This window comes from Cervus elaphus, chromosome 6 (assembly GCF_910594005.1).
Source record: "Cervus elaphus chromosome 6, mCerEla1.1, whole genome shotgun sequence".
NCBI classification, from domain to species: Eukaryota; Metazoa; Chordata; class Mammalia; order Artiodactyla; family Cervidae; genus Cervus; species Cervus elaphus.
This window is the reverse complement of record NC_057820.1, coordinates 27,462,035-27,487,137: the sequence shown is the minus strand read 5'-3', so window position 1 is coordinate 27,487,137 and position 25,103 is coordinate 27,462,035. Positions and strand designations below refer to the sequence as shown.

At 36.8% G+C, this 25,103-nt stretch overlaps 2 protein-coding genes across 2 annotated transcripts in view; both read left to right on the top strand.

The window, feature by feature from the left end:
• The first annotated feature begins 545 nt into the window (after positions 1-545).
• Positions 546-20,395, top strand: AFM (afamin). The gene is made up of 15 exons (XM_043906491.1): positions 546-680; positions 3,568-3,616; positions 3,917-4,049; positions 4,791-5,002; positions 5,789-5,921; positions 6,573-6,670; positions 7,462-7,591; positions 9,444-9,658; positions 13,224-13,356; positions 15,359-15,456; positions 16,493-16,625; positions 17,630-17,853; positions 18,625-18,757; positions 19,405-19,466; positions 20,238-20,395. Exons 1-14 carry the CDS (start codon positions 593-595, stop codon positions 19,438-19,440), a joined length of 1,815 nt encoding a protein of 604 aa, XP_043762426.1. The 5' UTR covers positions 546-592; the 3' UTR covers positions 19,441-19,466; positions 20,238-20,395.
• A 141-nt stretch (positions 20,396-20,536) lies between these two features.
• The window catches only part of LOC122696465 (alpha-fetoprotein-like), a 47,419-nt gene continuing 42,852 nt past the window's right edge, over positions 20,537-25,103 (top strand). The window contains 1 exon segment of the mRNA XM_043906492.1: positions 20,537-24,228. Within this exon segment, the coding sequence (XP_043762427.1) occupies positions 24,144-24,228 (85 nt within the window). The 5' untranslated portion in view covers positions 20,537-24,143.

Sequence of the window (25,103 nt, the reverse complement as noted above, 5' to 3'; positions counted from 1 at the left end):
TTTACAGAATTTTGTTGGTTTCTGTCAGACATCAACATGAAAAACACAAACATCTTTAAGGCTATTAATTCTTATAATAAACTTGTTCAGAAACTTTGATTTTGTGGGTACTTGCTTTGCTATATGTTTACTAGAATAACATCTTATTTTCCCCCTAATTTTATCAAGTATATAAAATTATTTATTGTAAATTCAACTCCTTTTGATTATCAGAGAAGTTTAGCATCTTTTTAGTTATGCTTCCTCTTTGGTGAATTATTTATTCTTGTCCTTTCTCTTTTAGCATTTGCAATAGTTCAAGATTTTTTTTTTTTTTTTGGTTGTCTGTTTGACTAGGTATTGTGCATACTTAACCTGTGGACTTCTTTTTCTAACTCAATAGATTTTTCCAGTAAAACACTGAAAGAATTTTTTTCCTGGTTAATAATTAGCAAAAATTTCTGCAGAGTGATCAAATAAAAATCAAATATGAGGTATATGAGAAATAGGTTAAGCAAGTTACTTTTTTACTAATAGTGTCAAAGAATAATATAAAAACTTGATTTTCCTCATTCATGTTACTTTTCTTTTGTGAATGTGATTTCTTAAAAAAATGAAACAGTTAAAACTTACAGGTTTTGTTATTTTCTTTTTCTTTTTGACTGAATCCCTAACCTTGCCCACACAGCCTCAAGACGTAGGTAAGAAATTTACTTGTCTATCCCCTAAGGAATGACTAAGTTGGGCTAATTTCTATTTTTTAACTTTGGTCTCTTTCAGTTTAAATTTTCACTTGCTTTTTTTCTCCCTCTCCCTAGTTTGTATATACTGATCAGATACCCTGATCTAACCTTGCCAGATATTGTATTTTGGATCATATTACCTTATCTACTGACAGAGACAATTATCACACCCAGCAATCGGTCACCAGCATAATGGTAATACAAGAAGTGTTGCTGGGAGATATAATTTGGATTTGAAAATATTAATGTTTCTTGCAAATATGTGTAGTGTACGGAAACAGTGGAATGTTAGACATGAGTTGAGATTTTATTGGAACTTTGGTCGTTCGTTGTATTTCCTAATTACGTGGTAAACACCTTAAGAGTATGCAGACCCTGCTTTCCAACTGTACACACTTGGGGAATTTTTAAATCCCTGCAAGCCTGTACATTTCCTCAAGCCTTGCTGAAGCAGTGTTAGCCTGGAGGAAAGTGTGACTTTTATATTTCTTCTATTCAAAGAGGGAATATTTTGAACTTCATCTGTTTGGAGGTGTTTTTCTTTTTTTTTTTGTAATCCCTCTGCCCTGAAAGACCATCTTTTTGCAGTTCACCAAGGTGCTATAAGTGTTTCCACGCCCTGAAGTTGTGGATAATGTCTTAATTTGGTACCCGCTCCAGTGCCTGCTGGGGCTTCCCTTGTAGCTTAGTCGGTAAAGAATCTGCCTGCAATGCAGGAGACCTGGGTTCGATTCTTGGGTCGGGAAGATCCCCTGGAGAAGGAAATGGCAATCCACTCCAGTATTCTTGCCTGGAGAATCCCCATGGACAGCGGAGCCTGACAGGCTACAGTCTATGGTGTCACAAGAGTTGGACACGACTTAGCAACTCAACTACCACCACCACCACAGTGCCTGCTAGTGACCCCAGACACAGGGCTTAAAGAAAGATAGTCATTTTTGAGTTTTCCTTCTCCTTTGCCCCTTGTAAAAACTTGTTTTAAAAAAAGTTCTGTTGATTTTTGACTCCAATATTTTTTGCATCCACGTTTTCCTTTGCACTTCTGTTACTCCTACCAAAATTCATGTCCAGCTGGTTTCTCAACAGGACAGTTGCAAAAGTCTCCTAATGAGCTTCTTGATTTCCCCCTCTCCATCCATTCATTCTTACATCTATTTGACAAATAGTTCTTGTTACTTTCTATTTGTTAGGTACTGTGAGAGATGACAGAACATCAGACATACCATTACCTGGCTGGGATTTCTTAGTTTAGAGAAATGATGATATTACTATTCTATATAAACATTTTTAGTGGCTCTTCATGGTTTCCAGTTGAGGCCCAAACTCATCAGCTTTATATGAAAGGCATACATAATCTGGATCCAGGTCCTGTCTCTGGTTCCATTAAGTTTCTTTATGACTCACTTTCTCATCAAAGTGGGAGATTAATACATTAATTGATGTTCCCCAAACATCCCAGGATTTCTTACCTTTGTGCTTTTATTCACATCATTCTCTCCACACAGAAAGATGAGCTTCCTTACTTCTCAGTTAGCTGAAATCTTGGACATTTTTTAGGCTCAACTTACATACCCCTCTTCCTATAATCCTTTTCTGGTTCCTTACCCAGAGACCATAAGCATTCCTGTTATGTGTGGTTGCTGCTCAGTTGCTCAGTCATATCTGACTCTTTGTGACCCCATGGACTGCAGCACGCCAGGTTTTCCTGTCCTTCACCATCTACTGGAGCTTGCCCAAACTCATGTCCATTGAGTCGATGATGCCATCCAACCAACTGGTTCTCTGTCATCCCCTTCGCCTCCTGCTTTCAATCTTTCCCAGCATCAGGGACTTTTCTAATGAGTTGGCTCTTCTCATCAAGTGGCCAAAGTCTTGGAGCTTCAGCTTCAGCATCAGTCCTTCCAATGAATATTCAGGATTGATTTCCTTTAGGATTGATTAGTTTAATCTCCTTGCAATCCAAGGGACTCACAAAGGTCTTCTTCAATACCACAGTTCAGAAGCATCAATTCTTCGATGCTCAGCCTTCTTTATGGGCCAACTCTCACATCCATCCATGACTACTGGAAAACCCACAGCTTTGACTATACGGACCTTTGTCGGCAAAGTAATGTCTATGCTTTTTAATATGCTGTCTAGTACCCACTTTGATGTAGAATATCATATACATTCTACATTGGATTACAGTCACGTTCATGAGTCACCTGCACTATGAGAGTATTTAGGAACCCAAGGTCCAGGGGAGATGTTTTACCTATCATTGATTGCCTCATAGTAACCAGTGCAGTACTTTGAAAAAGTAAAGACTCCATGAAAATAGCCTGTATGAACTAATATAAATGTGTTCTGATAAGTATATACTTATTGGAAAGGAACCAGTGGTGTTAGACTAGTTCAGAGATCACCTAAATATCTGTGTCTGACTAGCATTATAATTTACACTACCGTCAGCATGCCTGGCATCTCTTGCTGGGCACAACTGTAGCGTTATATCACTTAACAGTGAAGCTTCATAGTACTTTCCTAGTTATACCTGTTATCTAGCATGGAAATGGTGCTTGTGTTTGACATTTGTGGCTGGGGAGCCATCAATAGTAAATCTAAAGTCTGGTGAGTCTGAAATTAATTCAAGCCATTTCAACTTAAAGAATATTTTTAAGCACATAATCAACTGTGATTAAGATGTAATATTTGGCTCATATGATGTTTCTTCTTCATATTAAACATGCTATTTTTTCTATATCATTTTTTATTTTACACTTTTAAAATGTGTTACATATAGTAATTTATTGGTAAAATATTAAAATACCAAGATATATAATAACTTAAATATCTTTGCTTTCAGATGATGTCAGAATCACCCAGAAATTTATAGAGGATAACATTGGATATGTGTGAGTTCCTCTAAACTTGTTTCGATGATGATGGTGTTTATTATAAGTTTATCTGACATCTTCCCGAATTATTAATGCTAATATATTAATTAAATAATACCATATTAAAAAGTGAATACAGTATTAAAGAAAAATTCAGATGAGGCAATTGAATTGTCAAGAAGTTATAAAACTTAGAGACTTCACAGTTTGATAATTTTCTAAGGTTAGTCAGCAAGTGGGTGATCCTATGAGATTTTGGTTGGACATAACTGGAAATTCTGCAGGTCGTCATTGTGTACTCTGTGTGGACTGTTGCAGCACCATCATTGCATTTGCTCAATATATTCAGGAGGCATCCTTTGAAGAAGTAGAAATGTTGCTAAAAGCCATGACAGGATACAGAGATAAATGCGTGGCTGACAGGACACTCCCAGAGTGTTCAAAATTAGCTGTAAGTAAATTGTTTGCATTTCTTCAACAAACAAGCTTATTTGTCAACACTGAGGGAATTTTTGGCCTGAAAATATAGAGAGATGCTCTATGCTCTTGTTGTTACTTTGCCTGACTTCGGTATTTAGGATAAGGCACTTTCTTAGGAGAGATGCAATTCTGTGTACTGATGCCTAGGAGGACTTGGCTATGAGTTTGTGGTCCATGCCGTAAGTACACAGGCAGGAAGACTACACCAATAGCCTGGCAAAGTGCACAGAAGTAAAGTTACCTTCTTTACCTGCCTCTCAATATGTACTCTCTGTTACATATTACATATGTATTACATATATGTTACACATTACATATACTCTCTTTTCTTGGCATCCTCCCAATAGAGTAACCATTTGCATCTCTAGAAAGCTATTACTAAACACTACCACTAAATACTTTACCAACCCATTATACTCTGACACTGTTACCTCGTGAGAGAAGAGAAAAAGTCACTATGTAAGGGAGATGTAGGCAGAAGAGAGATAGGAAGAGGTTAAAGGGACTCAGGATAGGATAGAGAGAGTTTCCCAAAGTGTAGGATGGTTGTCAAGGCTGTGGGTAGAGATGCTCTGCTGGTAATATTGGGAACATCCTGGAATCTCTTTCTCAAAGAGTGACACTCACCACTCACTGTCTCCATTGTGTCATCTCAGAAGCCTGAGAAATGTTGCAATGAATTAAATGTGTCTTTTCCTTTTCTGTTGTCCAGAATGAGGTTTTACTGGAAAATATATGTGCCATGGAGGGACTGCCACAAAAGTATAACTTTTCACACTGCTGCCGTAAGGGTGACTTTGAAAGAAGACTCTGTTTCTTCCATAATAAGAAGGCTGATATAGGACTTTTGCCTCCTCTCCCTACCCTGGATCCTGAAGAGAAATGCCAGACTTACAAAAATAACAGGGAATCTTTTTTGAATAAGTAAGTTTAATTTTAGTAGAAAAAGCATCTAATTGAAGATAATTCTTCAATTCTTAGGCTAAATTCAATATCTATTTCAAAGGAACATAGCTGGGTTTACAGATCAATTAGTTTATTCAACATTCATTTGTGTGTCAGATTCTGTGGTCATTGTTGAGAAGATGAACAAGATATGAAACCTGCTTTCAAGATCCTTTCAATAATAATGCGTATTTTCTAATGGGATAAGCCCCAGAACCCAAGTGTGTGCAAGGTACGAAATCACTGCTGGAGGAAATATATGGTCTTTCAAAAGGGAAGGTGCAGCTTTTACCAAAGATAAACATTAAGTCAATGGATGTTTAGCAGTGCAATAGTTGCAGAAGCAGAGACTTTTTCTGGAAAGCTTAAATCACGAAGTTTTCTTTTTACATGTAAGTGATTACGATCTCTGGATCTCAGATGGAGTCTGTATAGGTAGCTGTTCTTTCATGACAAGGAGAGCTTGGACCATCTGGCGTTATGGGGAAGAAAAGAGAATAGCTAGGGCCTTGCATTCATGATTAGAATTGCAATCATCATTCTTACTTGGGAATTGGGAACTTGAGTGGTGTGACATTTTTGGAGACTCAGTAATGTTGCCTTCCTTTGAAGCCTCAGTAATGGGAAATCCTTTCTCTCACCTTCACTTTCGCAACTTGATCTTGTCTTTTTTAATCTTCTCTTTCCCTTCCCTTGTCTATGATTCCTTCACTTCTTTCCTGTTTTTCCCTCTTCCTTTCTTCCTTCCTTTTTTTTCTTTTGAAGTTATGTCTATGAAGTTTCCAGAAGGAACCCCTTTGTTTTTGCTCCTACACTTCTAACTGTTGCTGCTCGTTTTGAGGAGATGACTAAAACATGCTGTGAAGAGCAAGAAAAAGCTAACTGCTTTCGAACAAAGGTGGGCATTCCATTTATTCCATTTACTATTATATACATTCATTCCATTTAGCAAAGATAGGTATTACGCTTATTAAAAGGACAGGGAGTCACCCGAAATTGTAGCTGTTTACTTAAATTAGAGCAAAAGAGTTTTTTTTTTTTTTTTTTACCACTTATCAGCCGTTCTCTTGTCACTTTCACTGTTTTTTCAACCCATTCACCACCTGCTAACTGATCTAAATTTCTTATTACTTGAGACCTTTGAAAAATTGCCCATTTCTAGGGTCTCTCTTCTGGTTTTGTTTTCCTTGTAAATTGGAAGAAAACACTAGTGAGTAATTAACCAGGGTAAAAACGACATTTTATCTTCTATCTTGGACAAGTCCTTAACCATATAAGTGAATCATGCTGGTAGAGAGGGACAAGCTTACTGCACACGGCACTTCCCAGCAAGTGTAATTTGGTCATCAGGAAGACTGGCTCTACCTTTATAATGTGCCACACATTTCTATTTATTTTGCTATACACATTTCCTGAGATTAAAAACCCTGTAGGTTTTTTTCTATTTTTGAGGAAACATTGGGATTGTTTGGTTGACATGTGGTTAGGAAATAAGAGAACAGTGGGATTTTTCCACTTGCTTCAACAACATTTTCTCTTTATCCTTCAGGCAGAACCTTTCATATACTATTTAAAAGCATTGTCTTCTTATCAAAAAAATGCCTGTGGGGCACTTATGAAATTTGGACCACAAATCTTACAATTTATGTGAGTTTTATAATCTATCTTTTGTTTCTATTTGTATTTTTTTTTGGTCTGTGTTCCATTTTTGTTAAATCATTGATGACTTTTTATTTATACTCTTCTTAGATCCTTAGGGGTTTTGAGGTGGGGGTTAATCTGCTTGGATTGCTCAGAACCAGGACGTTAGATCGGGATGAGAGAAGCCCTGAAAGGTGGAGAGACCTCAGGGAGGAAGAGGGTTACTTCTGAGTTAGTTTTTGGTTAGTTGGGAATCTGAATGGGTCTGGGAGTTCCCAATCAGAGTTTTAAAACCTCCAAGTGCTTTAGACATGACTTGTCCATCCATGTTTGACTTTAATAACTAGGAAACTACCTTCTAGGGATACATTTTATTTCACATCTTACTTAGACAAAGAGCAAGGGTACTAGTGCAATGTTTTGTGAGAAATTCTGAGATTTCAAACAGATCAGTGAAAAAGGTTGCTGTGATGAATTGTCTATGCCTGCCATGGACTCACAAGAAGAAATGGCAGTCCTTAAAAAATGTGTTTTGCTATAACAATTGTGGAAGAGGGCATATCTTTCAGGCCTTTTTCTCCCCCTGGTCCTGAACTAGAACTCAAAATATCAACCTAGGATTTTCAAAATGATCATGTGGGCCAAGTAATGTTTAAACAGTTATTTGGTAAAGCCAGTGGTGAAAAAACAAGGATACCAATGCTTACTGCACCTACCTATACTGTATTAGCAAAGAACTTCCTTTTGTCTATTTGTCGGTTCAAGTTGTTTTAGTGGTTTATCAATTCTGTTTCCAGAAACATTGCTGTACTTAGTCAAAAATTCCCCAAGATTGAATTTAAGCAACTTACCTCCCTTCTAGAAGATGTTTCTTCCAAATATGATGGATGCTGTGAAGGGGATGTTGTACAGTGCATCCGTGGCAGGGTAAATATCCTATAAAACCAAGCAAAAATAGTAATTTCGGGGTGGCTATTTTTTATTCTGAAGTTGCCTTAATGTGTGGCTACTCACTACAATAAAATCATGTTAATAAATTGTTTGGGAATAACAGATAGCACTACTATATATAAAACAGATAAACAACAAGGACCTCCTGTTTGGTGCAGGGGGCTACATTTAATATCTTGTAATAGCTTCTAATGGAAATGGAAAAGAATCTGAAAAAATATAGTCCCTTACATATATGTTCAGTTATATACATATGTGTGTGTGTATATATATATGACGGAAGCTAACACACATTGTAAAACACCTATACTTCAGTAAAAATCAATTGTTAAATAATAACATGAACCAAATAAAATAAAAAATAAAATACTAACAAATGAGACCAAATGAAGCATTGGAGTTTGTAAAGAATGAGATTGCTTTTAGATTACTTAGTCGATTCTATTTTATGTGACTAAATGCACATGACATAATCCCCAGGAATTTAGAATTTGTGAACATTCATTCAGCCAGACTAAAGTTTTCTTTAATATTGCAAATACTCTTTTAGAGATATTAGAAATTAACAGTAAAACTCAGAAAATGACTGGTGATCTTTATGTTTTCAAGAGTTGCTTTCTCTGAGTTTCTTCATGATACTTAGGAACAGTCTTTTCAAATAAATGAATATGTACATTTAAAATAACTCTTATTGTAGTCTTTAAAGTGATTATTTAAGGACATATACTGGTAAATATAATAGTGACCTAGATGAAGTTGTTCATGCATACGAAGGTAACACAATTTCATTAAAAATAATCCTGATTTCTTAGTTAAAATTAGGGTTTTTTTGTGATTTTTTAAATTAGTTTTACTGTTTTAAATTCAAAACAAAACATCATGGTCATTAGATAATTTGAATTTTGGAGTATGAAGATATATACATTTTATTTCCAGTAATGGACAATAGATGTCCCCAAGAATTATTTTGTCCTTAACTTTATTGCAATGAAAAGCAATCTCACTCATTGTTTATTTGTGTATTATTTGGTCATTTATAGGGATGTTGGTTTTATAATATTGAATAAAAGGTACTGAATTAGGATATAATTGAAGAGTTTTCTGTGAAGTTTGGAGCTGAGACTAAGGGATCATATTATATTTTCAATATCCTTTTTTTGGATGGCTTTATGTAGAAATAAGAGCAATTGAATGGTATACTTCATTCAAAATAGAAATGAAATTTCAGACAATAAGAGATGTGTTGCCCTGAATAATGATGGCCTTAGGTGAGATGTATATTTGTCTGCAAAGATGGACTCCCTGGTTTTATGTGGTTTGATGGAAACATGGTACGAATCTCCATTCCATTTTTCATCTCAGCCTACAGCTCCATCTCATTCCGCACCTTCAGTGTTCCCCAGGAGAAGATTCCAGGTAGGGGAACAGCTTGAGCAGAGTCCGAGTGTCTAGAATAGTCCAGCGCTTTGATGAAACTCAGTGTAGTTCATGTGAAGCTGGAACAGAGAGTAGGAGATATGTGCAGCCTCATTCTGAAGAGTCTAGGGGAAGAAGCAGGGCTTAGACCACCTTTAAAAAAATTCCAGCTAATATGTAATAAATTTATGAGTCTGTTTTTTGTAATTATATCATCTAAAATCCTAAGAAATCAAGCTTGCATTAAAATGAAAGTTCACTGTATTAAATCAATACAAAATTTAATTAGCTATCAAATTAGTTGATGAAACAATTCTAGATGCTATACATAAGTGCATTCCATTTATGAAGGAGAATCTAGCCCTGAAGAACTTATGAAAATAAAGTCATTTCTCATTCTTATTTGATACAGAGCAAGGTTGTGAGTCATATTTGTTCAAAACAAGATTCCATCTCCAGCAAAATCAAAGACTGCTGTGAAAAGAAAATACCAGAACGTGGAGAGTGTATCATTTACTCCAATAAAGATGATAGACCAAACGACTTATCTTTAAGAGAAGCAAAATTTATTGAAAGTGACAATGTGTGTGAGAAACGAGATGCTGACCAAGCGAACTTCATGGCTGAGTAACATACCTCTATATTGACATTTATAAGGCAAACAGAAACTTATGACTTGATCTATTTTGGCTAACTTGGGTGGAAGACATAGGAACCATTTAAATCATTGGGTATATCACATAATTTTAAAAAATCATGGTTTTAGGTTGTAATCTTTTTACATTATTTTAGAAATTGCAACTGCACTATGACAGTGATGGCTAACATTTATTGAGTACTTGATATGTGCCAGACAGTGGGCTAAGTATGGATTATCTATTTTAATTCTCACAGCAGTCATGTAAAATAAGCGTGATTTCTCCCAATTTTCAGATGAGCAAACTAAGGTACAGAGAAGTTAAATAATTTGTTTAAGGTTCACAGTTAAAATATGGCAGACTAAGGATATGACCCAGGAGGTCTGACCTAAGAATTTGCAGGCTTATCTGCCACTCCCCTGTGGCAGAAGGCTCTCCCCTGCCTTCTCCCCCAACCCCCACCACTGTTTAGCTGACTTGGAAGTAAAAAGGACTAGATTTGAATCCTGGTAGAAGCATCGGGACAAGTTAACCTGTCTGTATTTTAGGAATTGTATGTAAAATTCATATGAGAATATTTAGTCATTCAAAGTTTGTCAGTAATAACTCTGGGTTGACCAAAAAGTTCATTCAGATTTTTTTCTGTAAGATGTTATAGAAAAACTCAAATGAACTTTTTGGCCAACTCAATATAATCCAGGGGCTTTACCAAGTGAAACAGGGTTTTTGCCTCCAATAAGCTTTCATCAACAGAAGTGTGATGTGGAAAGAGGGCAAGAAACACTCTTTAATTTCTGAAAGCACTAGACCATAGGCAATATGGGGATAGAAGAGGAAGTCCTTGGGAACTCTGAAAAGTCTTGATGGGGAGGAGGTACTTGAAGAAATGCTGATAATCTGGATAGAAGGGGTAGAACACTGATAGAAGTGTGAAACTGCATGGTGTGTATGTGGTTGTGCTAGGGTTTCCGCAGTGAGAGAAGAGGGTAGGGAGAGGCACATGGGGTCAGATCATCCAGATATGCTAAGTAACAAGATGCCACCGAAGGGTTTTCATTGAAGAATAAGGAAGGACAAAATCACTTTTGTCTTTTAGAAACTTCATCTGGAATGAATCCCAGTTTGGGGCTTAGGTGGTTGGTAAGTAGTTTTCAGACTCAATGAGATGGGAAGTATGGGGGAAGGTTTGTGGGAAAGAGAAACTATTTGTATCTAACCACACTGATTTCCCAGGTGGCGCTAGTGGTAAAGAACTTGCCTGCCAATGCAGGAGGTGTAAGAGATGAGGGTTCAATCCCTGGGTCGGGTAGATCCCCTGGAGGAGGGCTTGGCAACCCACTCCAGTATTCTTGCTTGGAGAATCCCATAGACAGAGGAGCCTGGCGGGCTACAGTCCATTGGGTTGCAAAGAGTCGAACACTACTGAAGCAACTTAGCACACACGCATTGACTTTGAGGTGCCTGTGAGGTAATGCAGTAGAAATATCATAGGATGATTTTATATATCAACCTGGAATTCTGGAAGGATGTCTGGATTGAAGAACCAGGTTATTGAATACTTATGCAAATTTTCAGTGCTTCTCATATGTCAATGAATTTAATTTTCAAAACAAACGTTTGTGGTTAGAATACTTTTTTAAATCATCATTTTATAGGCAAGGAAACTGCAGCACAGAGGTTAAGTAACTTGCTCCAAAGTCACACAACTAATATGTGGTGGAGCGAGGGGTCAAATTCAATCAGTGTGGCTCCAGATTCCTATTCTTATAACCACTGAGCTCTATTGCTTCTCATGAATCATGAATGCTCAGTCAAATTAAACTAAATCAATGATGCAGTGCATTTCACTTGTACCTGACATAGACTTGCTAAATGGAAGTAGTTTTCTTCCTTATCCTCATTCTCATCATCTCCATCATCATCACCATGACAAGTAAGATAGGGTGGGAAGCATGGGGAGAAATGATAGAGCAGCAATGAACATGCTGAACCAGCAACAGTTTAAGGTGCAGTTTTTCTGGATGCCAATATTTGTTGCAAGACCTCAGTGGATCTGCCACGCTAGGGGTTTTCTTCCAGGGGTTTTTGTTCACAATATTTTGGTGGTGAGATTTTAGGTGCAATTTTATTTCTGAGGAAAAGTTCATGGCTTTTATGAAATATGAAGGGGAGCCCTTGATTTTCTGAAGTTAAACACCACTGCTTTAGAATATGAGACTATATCTCACAACTGGGACTGAGAAGGTAAATGGAGAAGAGGAGAGATGTCAGAAAAGCCAAGATTAATCAAGAGAAAAAGGCTACAAGATGAAAAGAGATGACAAAAGTCCATTGGACTTGAAAAACTTTTGTGACGTATGATTCTCACAAAACATAGATCATTTTTACTTAATTCGAAAGAATAAAGATGATATTTCTACGAAGAAAATTGTAAATAGCACAGGGTAGTTAAAGGAAACAGCTCTCTTGAGAAAAGAGTTAGCTTGGTTTAAAAAGAATGAAGTAAAAAAAAAAATAAGTAAAAAATAAAAAAATAGAAAGAATGAAGTAGGCGTCCTCTGGGACCTAGGTTCAAATTTGTGTTTGCTCAGTTGTGTCTGGCTCTTCATGACCTATGGACTGTAGCCTGCCAGGCTCCTCTGTCCATGGGATTCTCCAGGCAAGAATACTGGAGTGGGTAGCCATTCCTTTCTCCAGGGGATCTTCCTGACCCAGGGATTGAACCCAGGTCTACCTGCATTTCAGGCGGACTCTACTGTCTGAGCCGCCAGGGAAGCCAAGAGCCAGGTGCTTTACTGGGCTGAGACAGTTTCCTCAGCTGTGAACTACTACTTATTTTGAGGGCTAAGTGAAGTTAAATGCGACAGTGTTTTATAAAGGCTAGGAAGCCAATCTTTGTCTCCTATGCCCAAAGCTTGATCCAATGCCTCGCACCTACTAAGGGCTTAATAAGTGTTAGCCTCTTCCTCTCTCTTTCCCACTTTATCCTCTAATCACACCCACCTGTACCCTTTTAACGCCTCACTGAGGCCATGGAAATGACTGCCAATGATTTGGACCTGCAGGGGTGATTACTCCCATAACTGACAAGTGACAGGATGAAGTAATGGGCAAAGTCTGCTCCACAATCTCTCCCCAGGTGCACCAGGAGCGAGAATAAGCCATATTCCCCAAATCACAAGATGGAGGTCGAATGCATTTTCCAACAGAATTATACTTGATATGTACTTCCTAAAGTATTCGTAGCATGATCTACTATTTCTGATGCTTTATGGATAACATTATTTTAACAATGAATGATAAACACCTCTAACCACTCTATCCCTCCAAGTGAAAAACATTGCTATTTTAAAACATAATATGGAAGAAAATCTTTGTAACATGGTCTCTTTTGTCAAAATGTCCTCTTCAGTCACTCCTTCACCAGAGAAAGATGAAACAGGATTTGAAGGCAGACTCAGTAATCAAAGGTCTCCCCAGAGTAAAAGATAGCAGGATTTGGGGTTTTGCTCTCTCTTGAAGTTCTAATGTACAAAATATTTTACACATCACAGGTTTCTTTATGAGTACTCAAGGAGACATCCAGAGCTGTCCACACCAGAGCTGTTGAGAATTGCTAAAGTGTATGAGGACCTCTTGAAAGAGTGTTGTAACATGGAAAACCCTCCTGGGTGTTACCGTCATGCGGTAGGTCCATTCTGTAGGCTCAGAGAATTAAACAAACCAAGCAACAAACACCTAAGAACTGTCAAAGTTTTATTCTGGTTCAGAGGGTAGAAAATGTGACTGACCAATCTGAGTCTATCTAAAATTCAGTGTAAGCTGATCCCTGGGAAGGCCAACATCATCCCTTTGGGTTACACATAATGTTTAGAACTACAAATCCTGTGTGTTGAGGCAAAAAACTCTTCTGATTAAATATTTATATTTTTATTTATGTGCTCTTGTGTTTTCTTGAGCCAGCTTGGATTTTTTATGATTATAAAAATAATAAATAATTATTAAAGATGATTAAGAAATTACTAAAAGTTATAAAGGAAAAAGTAAAACCTTTCTGATTCTGTCCTCAATAAATAGCTTTAATTAACATGTTTTTCATCTTTTCCATGCATATATGAATCTATTTATATGTAGGTTTAAAAATAAGATTGGGATAATATTTTCTGAAGAAATTTTTGGATTTGTTTTTATTTATTGTCATAAAAAACATTTTACATTATTAAACAGACTTCAAAAAATTCACTTTATTTTACATGATGGTATTCCATCATAATAATATATCTAAATGCTCTCCTACTGTATCTTTGACATTTTGGACATTTATTTGGCTTTTTAAAAATTTTATAAGTGACCCTAAGTATCTCATTTCATTCATCTCTATTAATAGTTATGACTATTTTCTTAAGAGAGATTATCAGAAGGAAAATTACTGCATCAAAGTATATAGACTTTAAAATAAAAAAATAATTGATACAAATGACTAAGTTGCTATCTAGAAAGTTATTACCAGCATATAGTCCAATATAGTGTTGAAAATGTTCGTTTCACCCCCACCTTCACCAATACTGCACATGAAAATTAACTTTGCTAAATAGTGACTGTGTTTTAAGAATTTAGTTGATTTTTGTTATATTGGAATATAGTTGATTAAAAATGTGATAGTTCCAGGTACATAGCAAAATGATTCAATTAAACATTTAAGAATATATTTTATAATGGAGCTAAGTTTTCCTATATGATTTTAGCTACTGTATTTATAATTTCCTGTGAACAGTTTGTTCACATCTTTTACTGATTTTTCTGTTGAAATTAGTGTGTTTTTAATATCAGTTCATATGCATTTTTGTGTATTACAGAAATTAATTATTTGACATTTTTGATTTGCTTCTCATTCATTTGATATGTGTTGCTTTGCTTTACTTAAAAAATTACCCCAACTTGCCAAAAATGCCTGTTTATACCCATTCATATTTGAGCAAGAAGTAAGAAGACTTGAGTTTCATCCAGCTTTGCCACTGTCCCTAATGAGGAGTCTGTTTCTGATCCTTAAATAGTGCTAGAAAATTCTTTTTATTACATGAAGATACAATTCATCCTACAGCATTCCATCACTGGTGTGTAGTTTTCTCCCTGGTGGCCACTTAGCTGGTGTCCAACTTTATGCTATGTGAGAGTTTGTAAAATATTTGAAGACAATTATTGGAGGTTTTAAATTCCAATTCTAAATGATTAAAAAGATGGTATAAAAAAGATATATGTGATTAAAAGTGTTCTGTAGCAATACTTGCCTATTGGGTAATTCTAGGCAAGTCACTTGACTTCACAGGACCAGATGACTTCTCTGGCCACTTTAAAGGGAAAATCTATATGATCATTGTCAGCATCAGATTTGAATTCCACTTTGTAGACTTTAAAGCTCTATAAAATATACAATGTAATGATGATGAAAATTTAAACTTCCACATTTTGGCAAACACCATATCTGTATGTCTAACTATAATTAAAAAGATTCAAATATTAACATACATATATAGAAAAATACCCTCAACTTAGTGACTAATTTATGATAATTATAGTTTGAAAATACTATGTAAGTATAAAAAAAGAAATTAGGCAAGTCAACATGAATGTTATGAATAAATTTATGATTAGATAAAATTTTCAAAAGCATGATTGTTCTTATTTTCAGGAAAATAGATTCAATGAAACAACAGAGAAAAGCCTCAAGATAGTACAACGAGAATGTGAACATTTTCAGAATTTGGGGAAGGATGACTTGAAATACCAGTAAGTTGTTTGAACAAGCAGGTTAACCTTGTGACCAGGATAAAATAAAGATGACCACAAAGTGTCAAAAATTTAGCTTAGCCCTTTTGTGATGAATTCATAAATTCTGGGAAAGGATAATATCACAAGAGTTAAGAATTCACATCGAGCTGTCATTTTAAAACTTTATCAGAAATCAGGCTAGAAATGGAAGAAATACAGGATTTTGGACAAATTGATTATCTAATACTTTAGTTTTTGTTAGGCTTATCTTTTTTACTCTCAACCCAGAATTGCTGGATTTTGCCGCATTTCAGGCCTGGGGAATGGAATGCGCAAACTTCAGGTTGTTACATTTTCCCAAGGAAAAGATGCTCTTCCCAAGATTTAAGCCCATCTTATGGAGTTTAAAGAAATAATTCTGGATTTTCTTAACACTTTAATATTTGTTTTTTAAGTACTTCATGAACATTCATGAATAATATGAAGTTTTTTTTTTGGAATTTTAAAAATTAATTACCATGCTAATGTATTGTACATTGAAACCAATCATCTTCAAAACAAAACATAGTTTAAAAAAAAATGTTTTCACTATTTCTGTGGTTAGGTTGTTAGCTGGGAACTCAGCCCATGAAAGATCTTTGTTTCTTGCTTCCTTCATCTCAGATTATCCTTTTCCAACATGTATTTATTAAATTTTCCCTTTGAAATGTTTATTTACAATGCAGGGGATTTCAAATAGGATTTTACATACTAGCTAGCCAAGATACTTGCTGCCAAGGCATTCTTATCATCACAGATGACACACGATGGGCAAATCTGATAGTTTCTGAATTGTCATGAAATTAGAAGGAAGCCCATATACAGAGATCTATAGGAGGCAGGATGCAGGAAAATGGGGGGTGAAGAGACTGATCTCTACCATTTTATGAGAGAGCTGAGGTCCACATTGCCCTTCCATTGGTTGTCCTTAGCCTTGCAGAGGTGGGGTTTCAGGTGGCTAAGCAAGGCAAGATGGGCTTCTGCTTTTGTTCAGAACAGACATATGCTCTTTCAGCTACCTCATCAATCTCACAAAGCTAGCCCCCCAGCTCTCCACCGAAGAACTGACCTTTCTTGGCAAGGAAATGGTGATAGCTTTGACCACCTGCTGTACCCTGAGCGAAGAGTTCGCCTGTGTTGATAATTTGGTAAGCCTGGCCCACATACCTGACTGTTCCTAAAAAGAAAAAAAGGATACCTGCACTCATTGATTTATAAGTGATTGTCTGTCTTCCTCTCTTCACATTGTCAAGCAAGGAATGTCAAGTTTTATTTTTAGCTCTCTGTGTCAAAATCTTGAGGAACTAAAGAGAATGTCTGGAATAGTTGCTTGGGGGTCTCCAGATCATGTTTCTTACTTTTTTTTTTTTTTTACTGCACTGATGCTTTGTTGCTGCATGTGAGCTTTCTCTACTTGCAGCAAGTGGGGGCCACTCTCCGATTGTGGTGTATGGGCTTCTCATTGTGGTGGCTTATATTGTTGCAGAGCAGGGTTTATAAAGCATGGGCTTCAGTTGGGGTGCACGGGCTTAGTTGCCCTGCAGCATGTGGGATCTTAGTTCCCGGACCAGGGATCAAACCCGTGTCCTGTGCATTGGCAAGCAGACTCTTAAGCACTGGACCAACAGCCAAGTCTCATTTCTTCTTATTTATACTAGAAGTAATTTGTTAGAGCAAATGACTTGGAATCATGGTATTGTTTCAGGATGACAGAGAAAACTTCATAATTTCGAGTAACACTATAAATTCTCCTTCTTCTCCCACCAGGTCAGTAAGAGAATTGCTGCTTCCAGTCAGTTTGGGTTGGGCATGTCTCTTTGGGTCTGGGCTGGCTCATATGTGGGGGACATCCCAGGAGGGGACTAAATCTAAGGGTCAATGTGTCCTGCTGATGTTCTCAGTTAGCTGTTTGCAGCTCTCAGCTCGAAGTCACAAATTTGTATATATATTAAGCTTAATCTACAGGAATTTAAATTACTATGGTTTGAATTTTTCTTATAATGCCATTTAGTACTTCAGCCTCTATTTTTTTTTGTTTTTTGCACATAGTGTCATGTTATGATTGCAGAGGCTTTTCTAAGTTGACAGTGATATTAGAACAGCAATTCATCTATCGTATTTCAAAACTCCATTGCAACTTTCATTGGTACAGGTGGATTTAGTTCTTGGAGAGTTATGTGGAATAAATGAAAATCGAAGTATCAATCCTGCTGTGGACCACTGTTGTAAAACAAATTTTGCCTTCAGAAGGTCCTGCTTTGAGAGCTTGGAAGCTGATAAAACATATGTACCTCCATCTACCTCTCAAGGGTTATTTACCTTTCATGCAGACTTGTGTCAGGCTCATAACGAGGAACTCCAGAGGAAAAAAGACAGGTACCAACCTTCTCTTCTGTTCATCATTTTCTTCAGGCTGAAGACACATCACGTTTTAATGAGAAGGTTTATCGTAATGGATGTGTGATCTTGATGTTATAATCCTGTTCCTTCTGTCAAATTGTCCAGTCTATTCAGTTATAAAACGTAGTCTTTCCGGAGACTTGGAATGTCCAGATTGTGATTTGGAAATATGAGTGAAGGTGGCCATAAAAAGGCTCATAGGAGGTTCATAATGAATCAGATTTTCTTGAAAGAATGTCATAGATACTTGCTCCGAGAATCTCTCTTAATGTTTGAAAATATGAGAGGCCCAAAGGGGATAGGAATTTTGCTTTTGTTTTCTCAGGCAATGCTATAAATGCCAAAGAATCAGATTTTTTTTTGGGTGTTGGCAGTGTCTGTATCAAGTGAAGTGAAAACAGAATTCAGTTACTGAGGAAGAGAGAATGCTTTGAAATGAATTTTCTAGAAACATCAAAAGTCACACATTCTACAATATTGTGCACAGTGAAGACTTACTATATGTTCGCACATTTTATACAATTTTGTCCATTATTGCATAAGCCTCCAAAGAATGTTATCATGGAATCCGTCCCATGTGTTTAGCAGAAAGGTTTCAGGACCTCCTTTCAAAAGTAGAATATTTTAACTTTTTACATTCACCTAAATGGAGATTTCAAAGATACAATTCTGTAACAAGACTTTTGGAGAAGAGGGGTTCCAGAAAGAAACTGTTAATTGATTCTGTTTGACATCATTGGGTCACAGGTTTCTTGTCAACTTAGTGAAACTGAAGCCTGAACTTGAAGGGGAGGAACTGTGGTCATTGCTGGCAGATTTCACGAATGTGGTGGAGAAGTGCTGCAAAGCCCAGGAGCCTGAGGCCTGCTTCAACGAGGAGGTATTTCCAGCTCTTTTCTCTGGAATTCAACTGGTATTCCCAGCCAAACAAAGAAAATGGAACTCCCCACAGGACCCCGCTTCCTCCTTGCGATGCTTCCCTCCAAGTCCATCCATATTGTTGCAAATGGCAAAATTTCATTCCTTGTTATGTCTGAGTAATATTCCATTGTGCATACATACCACATCCTCTTTATCCATTCATCTGTTGATGGACATTTAAGGTTTCTTCCGTATTTTGACAATTGTAAATAATGCTACTATGAACATTAGTCTACATGTATCTTTTCATTAAAAATTTTATTTATTTATTTATTTGGCTGCCCTGGGTCTTAGTTGTGGCATGTGGGACCTACTTCCCTGACCAAGGATTGAACCCAGGCCCCCTAAATTGGAAGTGCAGAGTTTTAGTCACTGGACCACCAGGGAACTCCCTGGGCTGCATGTACCTTTTCAAATTAGTGTTTTTTCTTCTTTTTTTGATATATATATATCTCTGGGTCATAAAGCAGTTCTATTTTTAGTGTTTGGAAACCCTTGTACACTGTTGGTGGGAATGTAAATTGGTGCAGCCACCGTGGGAAAACAGTATGGAGGTTTCTCAAAAATTTTCCTATATGTTTTTATTTCTATTTTTTTCTCTCTCAGAGTCCAAAATTGGCAGCCAAAAGTCAGGCTGCTTGAAAGACATCAAGTAAAACCCACCTAAGGTAATGCCTTCTATCTCAATCAAAGGTTAAATGTGTTGGTAACTTCTTTGGTCGTTTTTGCTTTTCCCTCTCATGCTTCACTGTCGATTTCTAGTTCATCCCCTAGGCCTTGCACTAACATTTCTGGTTTATCACCCTGGCCTTGCGCTAACAAACCTCAGCACTAGTCCTGTAATGTGTCTCTGGGTGTCAGTCACTCTCGATGGCTGGGATGGCACTACTGTGTTTGTGCTAGCACCATCTTATTGTCCCAGCAGTTTTCTGAATATAAAGACATCCACTCTTCTGCCTTCCTGCTACTGCACTCAGATGTCTGGACCAGAAAAGAAAGGCAAAGAAGCTATTAATATGAAAGTTCACAGGGGAAGGAGGGTGTTGGGATGGGCAGACAGGCCTCAGTAACTTGTTCTAAGAGCCTTACTGCAGGATTTACATAAAAGAAAAGTGATATGTTTGTAATTTCAAAAAGGTATATAAAAGATCCCTTTTCCCCTGCAGTTTCTGAAAGACTTATTCACAGACTTTAGGAACAAAAGGTTGAGTAGATATAGCATGATGTTCAATGTCGGGAAAGAGAGACCTCGACACTGCCCCCTGCCTCCCCACCATCTGGCCAGAGGGCAGGTTTGGATCTACAAAAGGCAAAACATAGTTACCACTAAGAGTTTTTTATGGCTTTCTAGCCCATGTATATGGTATATATAACCATGTACATGGCTTTCTATCATTTCATATTCCCTTGCTGCACAAGACACTGTTTTTTCTTTCCAGGTTTCTCAGAAAAGAGAGGAAGACCAACTTACCTACTTCCTAGCTGTCCTGTGGTGAATTTCATTTTCTGAAAAGAACACAGTAAACAGATTCTTCTGTACCTGTTGTCTGAGATAATGTTATTGCAGCAAGCAATAAACAACAACATTATAAAGTTATTTCTCAAAGACTAATGTCATGTGTCAACTTGTTAACACAACGAAACAATCGAGTCATTCATTCCATCAGCATCATTGGTTCACTGGCTAAATTTACTTTTTTTTTATAAAAATATTTTTTACTTTTTTCTTTTTAAATTAATTTTTATTGGAGCATAGTGCTTTACAATGTTGTGTTAATTTCTACTGTACAGCAAAATGAATTAATCTATGACTTTATGGGAGACAGGACTCTGAAATAGCACTTCTGTGGACAGAATACTCACAGATTCTGTTCTTGTTGCTACTGGGGAGAAAATGGGATGTTGTGGGCTGGTAGCATGTCTCCACCTCCTCCTCCTCCTCCTATTACTAGCTGGGATTGAATGTTTTCATTGTAAAAACATTGTGTGGGTACTTCTGATGTATTATCTCATTTAATCCTAACAACTCTATGGAGTAAACATTTTTTATTCCTGTTTTACAGACAGGGAAACTGAGGCTTGGGGAAATAAATGAACTTGTTCAATGTCATATAATTAGTAATTGGTAGAACCAAAAGCTTAAATTTGAACCCTCTAACTCCAGAACAATATTCTTAGCCAATGTATACATTACCTCCTAGGTAAGGCTGTGTCGTGGGTGCCTTATAAAATCTGTTATTCAGAGAGCGGGGAAAGGGCCAGGGCATCAGCTGCAGTGGCTTTTTTCTCCCTCTATTCCACATTAAAACTGCTGCTATTTTGGAACTGTAAGTGATTGACAGTGACATCTAAAGAGGGAATGGTAGGAACTGGGAAGCCAGGAAGTGAAGGTTGGTTGTGGGCCCATGGCTTGATGATCCTGGCTGTTTTCTAAACTCTTAAGGCTTTTTAGTGTTTCAGTGTCTGAAATAAAAGATGATGACCATCTAATATATAATACATAAAAATATTGAGTTCTTTCGGTTTAACATTTCGAGCACAGTATTTGGGATTCTTATTCATTTGTTCAACAAATACTTATTATTAGACCCTACTGTGTGTTAGACATTGTACAATATAATTCAATATAATGCAAATATAACCAAATATAAGCCAATTAGGCATTGTTCTTATGTCTACTGGGCAGGGGAGAAGACAGTAAGCAATCGCATATGATGTCCTAGGTGCAGGATGGAAAAGGGGCCTTGCTGTGGGAACTTGCGGCAACAGCATTCCATCCAAGCTGAAATTGCAGGTGGGGGGGGATTGGAAGGGAGTTATATTCCTACTCCTATTAACTTGCTGTATGGCCTCAGACACAAGTTGCCTACAATCTAAGACCTCCAGTTCTTGGTGTAGGGTGGAAGAATAATCACTCCGTCACAAAGGCTTTAAAAAGATGTAATAAATTACTATATAAAGTATCCAAATACAATGGCCAGCAGACAGTAGGTGTTTAATTCATGATGGTAATTTTTCTTTTCTATCATTTTTCCAAATACTCTTGTTTATTGTCAAAGATGACAAGGAAGAAAATTTTACTGAAATAATGAATAATAAGTTTAGCAAACAGAAGTGAAACTGTGCAGTTTGCTAATTCAATTTTGCACCTGATAGTGGATTCTCCTATGTGTCCAGTGCTGTGCTAGGAGACACAGATATGAAACCAAAGACCCAGGGACCTCTGCCATCACAAGACTCTATAATCATAGAGGAAACTGCCATACAACTCTCTTTACTGATGTGCCAAAGAACACAGTGATAAAAGGCAGGTAACCCGTGTGATGGAAAGAAAGGAGGGAGAGTAGTGGGTTTTTCAAAAGTCTTGTTTTGCCTGGAAAGAGAGGATTTGGAACAAAAGCAAGTCATACTGACTCTGTATGGCTCAGACCGAGCTCATGCCAATGACTAGAACATAGCTGGACTCAGTCGATGCAGGAAGACTTCTAGTGCTAGAGATGTTTGTAAATGTCATCAGCCTCATGGTGCCAAGACTGCACATGCAAGAGCAGTCACTACCCAGGTTTTTGGCAGGATCTAGGGATCCAGCCTTGGTTTTTCTAAGGTTCCTACAAACTCTATTTCTATGACTTGGACAAGAATTAGGCTTGTGGTAAACATACTTGTTAAAAATCATCATTGTGTCTTATACTTGCACACCTTCCATTTTTTTATCTTAAAGATCAGTGTGGAGATCTTCTTCTCTTAGAGAACAAATTCTGTGCCATCTTTTGAATTCTATCACAAAACCCATTCCTTAGCCTTTGCTTAAATAATCCCCACAACCTGTCTTTCCTCTGATCTAAAATTCCACCACCAGTCACTAATAAAGAATTTATCTCCTTCTATGCTTTAAAGAATCTCTTACTGTGAGAGAAGGATGCCCATGAGAAGTTAATTTTGTCCAAAAATAATTTTTATTTAAAAAGAGGAACTAGTTTAGCACACATAGAACATTTTTTTTTTTTAAGTGCCAGCTCCAATCAGTTAATGGTGGCTGTCCTGTGGCATGGTGCTGTGAATGATTCTAAGGCCTAGCCATAGAGAAAGAGTAATGTCTACAATGGGTGACAGTCTGAAAGCAGTCATCCAAAGCGTTTGTCATTGCTAGAGTAATACGTCCATTTCTGGTAGTCCCAGGAAGCTTAGAGTATGATCTCAAGGGAGCCACTCTAAGGATGCAAGACAGAAAGGATGCTGAGCATTAGGACTGTTTAGAGAACCCTGGAAAGCCTATGGAAAACTGGCAAGACAGTCATCCATATTCTTTACCATAAGCTAATGTGTCCCAAATCTAAGTAATGACAGATTTGTTGTTTGTCAGGCAAATGTATCTCTCTCACTTATGATATTTTTTTTTGCCTAGGAAACCAGAAATGAGATTATGTGGGTAGAAAAATCAAGTAATGGACTTCCAGCCTTGAAGATTATCTTATCCAAACCCTCCATTTATAAATGAGGAAACTGAGGACAGGAATGGCTAAAGTAGTAACCAGTGGTCTCCCATTTCCAGAACTTTGGGGCTTTAAGTTTAATTTGAACTTCTAAGTTAATTCATAGTCACCAGTGTCCTACCCTAGACTAAAGAACTGGATTATAGGCAAAGCAGAAAGCAGCTGAGAGAAGTTGGTATCTCAACTTCTATTACTAGCTCTTGGATGGTGTGAGCTCTGACATCAGAAAGACCAGAATTTCTACCTGTGAGTCCATGAGCAAATTATATGAGCTTGAGTCTTCACTTATTATTCAAGAAATAAGAATGCTGCTACCTATATACAGTCACATAAAGTGCTAGACTTGCAGCAAACACTCAGTAAATTCGGTTGCATTCTCATGGGTTTGCTTCCCAAATCTGTGCTCCCCACTCTCACTAGGGACCTAAAAATGTGTCCAGCACTGGAATTAGGGTAGTCATCATTTGTCTGAATCTGGCATTGTATGTGTTTACTTAATCTCCTGCCAGTTTAGAACTTTGTACATGTCAACAGGCATTTCTAGGAAATCAGGTATTTACCAAGAGCATCTATTGATTACTTTATTTCAAGTCCTATGTGATGTAATCTTGAAAAAACAAGTAGAGTGACATGACTCATTTTAAAATCCAGTATTCATTAATGAATGCTATCTATCAGAAGTATTTCTTCATTATCATGAATTTCTTTAATTTTTTCAGGGTTATGGTGGCCTGGGGAAAATATTCACCAGAAGAAGTTTAATTATTAATAGTAATTACTTGGAAAGAATATAAAAGGATTATTCAATTCTCTCAAATGATAGAACACCTTCTATAAAGTTTATCTGAAATAATGAAGACTGTTAGATCCATATCTTTTCTTATTTTCTTCAGCTACATTAGATGTCAGACTCTTCAGAGAAGTTTACTAGATGCAGGTAGGGAATTCTGTTTATAACCTATACATCCTTGTGCCAGGAGGTGAAACGTCATGACAAAATTTCATAGATAGAAAAAAAGAATTAATGTATTGGTGAAACACAAGCAGGAAACACACTAGGGGAAACACACACATCTTCCAGTCTAGATGACAGAATGATATATTTTGAACTTGTGTTTAAAATTAGATAAATTATTTTAGATTTATATAAATATATTTAGATTGAGTGTTTATAGACTAATATCATGAGCTACATTATTCAGTACCTACTATGTGCCAGGCACTGTGCTCATTGCTTCACACATAGGCTTTCATTTAATCCTAACCATTATCCAGTGTAGTAAAAGTGATTAACATTTGATTGATAAAGACACAAAAATTCTGAGTACTTAAGTTACTTTCTCAAGGCCATATTCAGTTTCAGAGCTAGAAACTGAACTCAGAATAACTGTCTCCAAAGCCTTTCCCTGTTAATATTGCTAATGATATGATTTCTTTATTAAATAGATAGCGGCTAAACTCTTTAGACTTAGCGACTGAACAATAGCAAACTCTTTAGAAGCTATTGGTATAAGAAGGAAGACATATTTTCAATGAGAGCATGTGTATGTGTACATGGTGAGTGAGAGTGATGAAGATGTTGAGTATATCCTAGATGTATGAGATGCTGTCTTTGCCACATTAAGACTAGCAAAGTACTAATGTTTATATTGTTGTTCCTAATGCCAGCATTTAATTTTCTTAGTGTTCTTTGAGTGTGCTAGTAACTTCTAATAAGAGTTATTTAATTAAAAACTCAAGTTTAGTTAACTCAGAAGTGTCAATACAGATATGCGTAACATTTGTTGGCCAATGACAGAGAAGAATATATAT

Bases quoted from the DNA above. Each gene is read 5' to 3' on its own strand.
- AFM (XM_043906491.1), top strand. From the start codon at position 593: ATGAAACAGTTAAAACTTACAGGTTTTGTTATTTTCTTTTTCTTTTTG. The intron at 5,003-5,788 runs GTAAGTTTAATT...TTTCTTTTGAAG, and splicing joins AGGGAATCTTTTTTGAATAA to TTATGTCTATGAAGTTTCCA. The intron at 16,626-17,629 runs GTAAGCCTGGCC...TCATTGGTACAG, and splicing joins TCGCCTGTGTTGATAATTTG to GTGGATTTAGTTCTTGGAGA.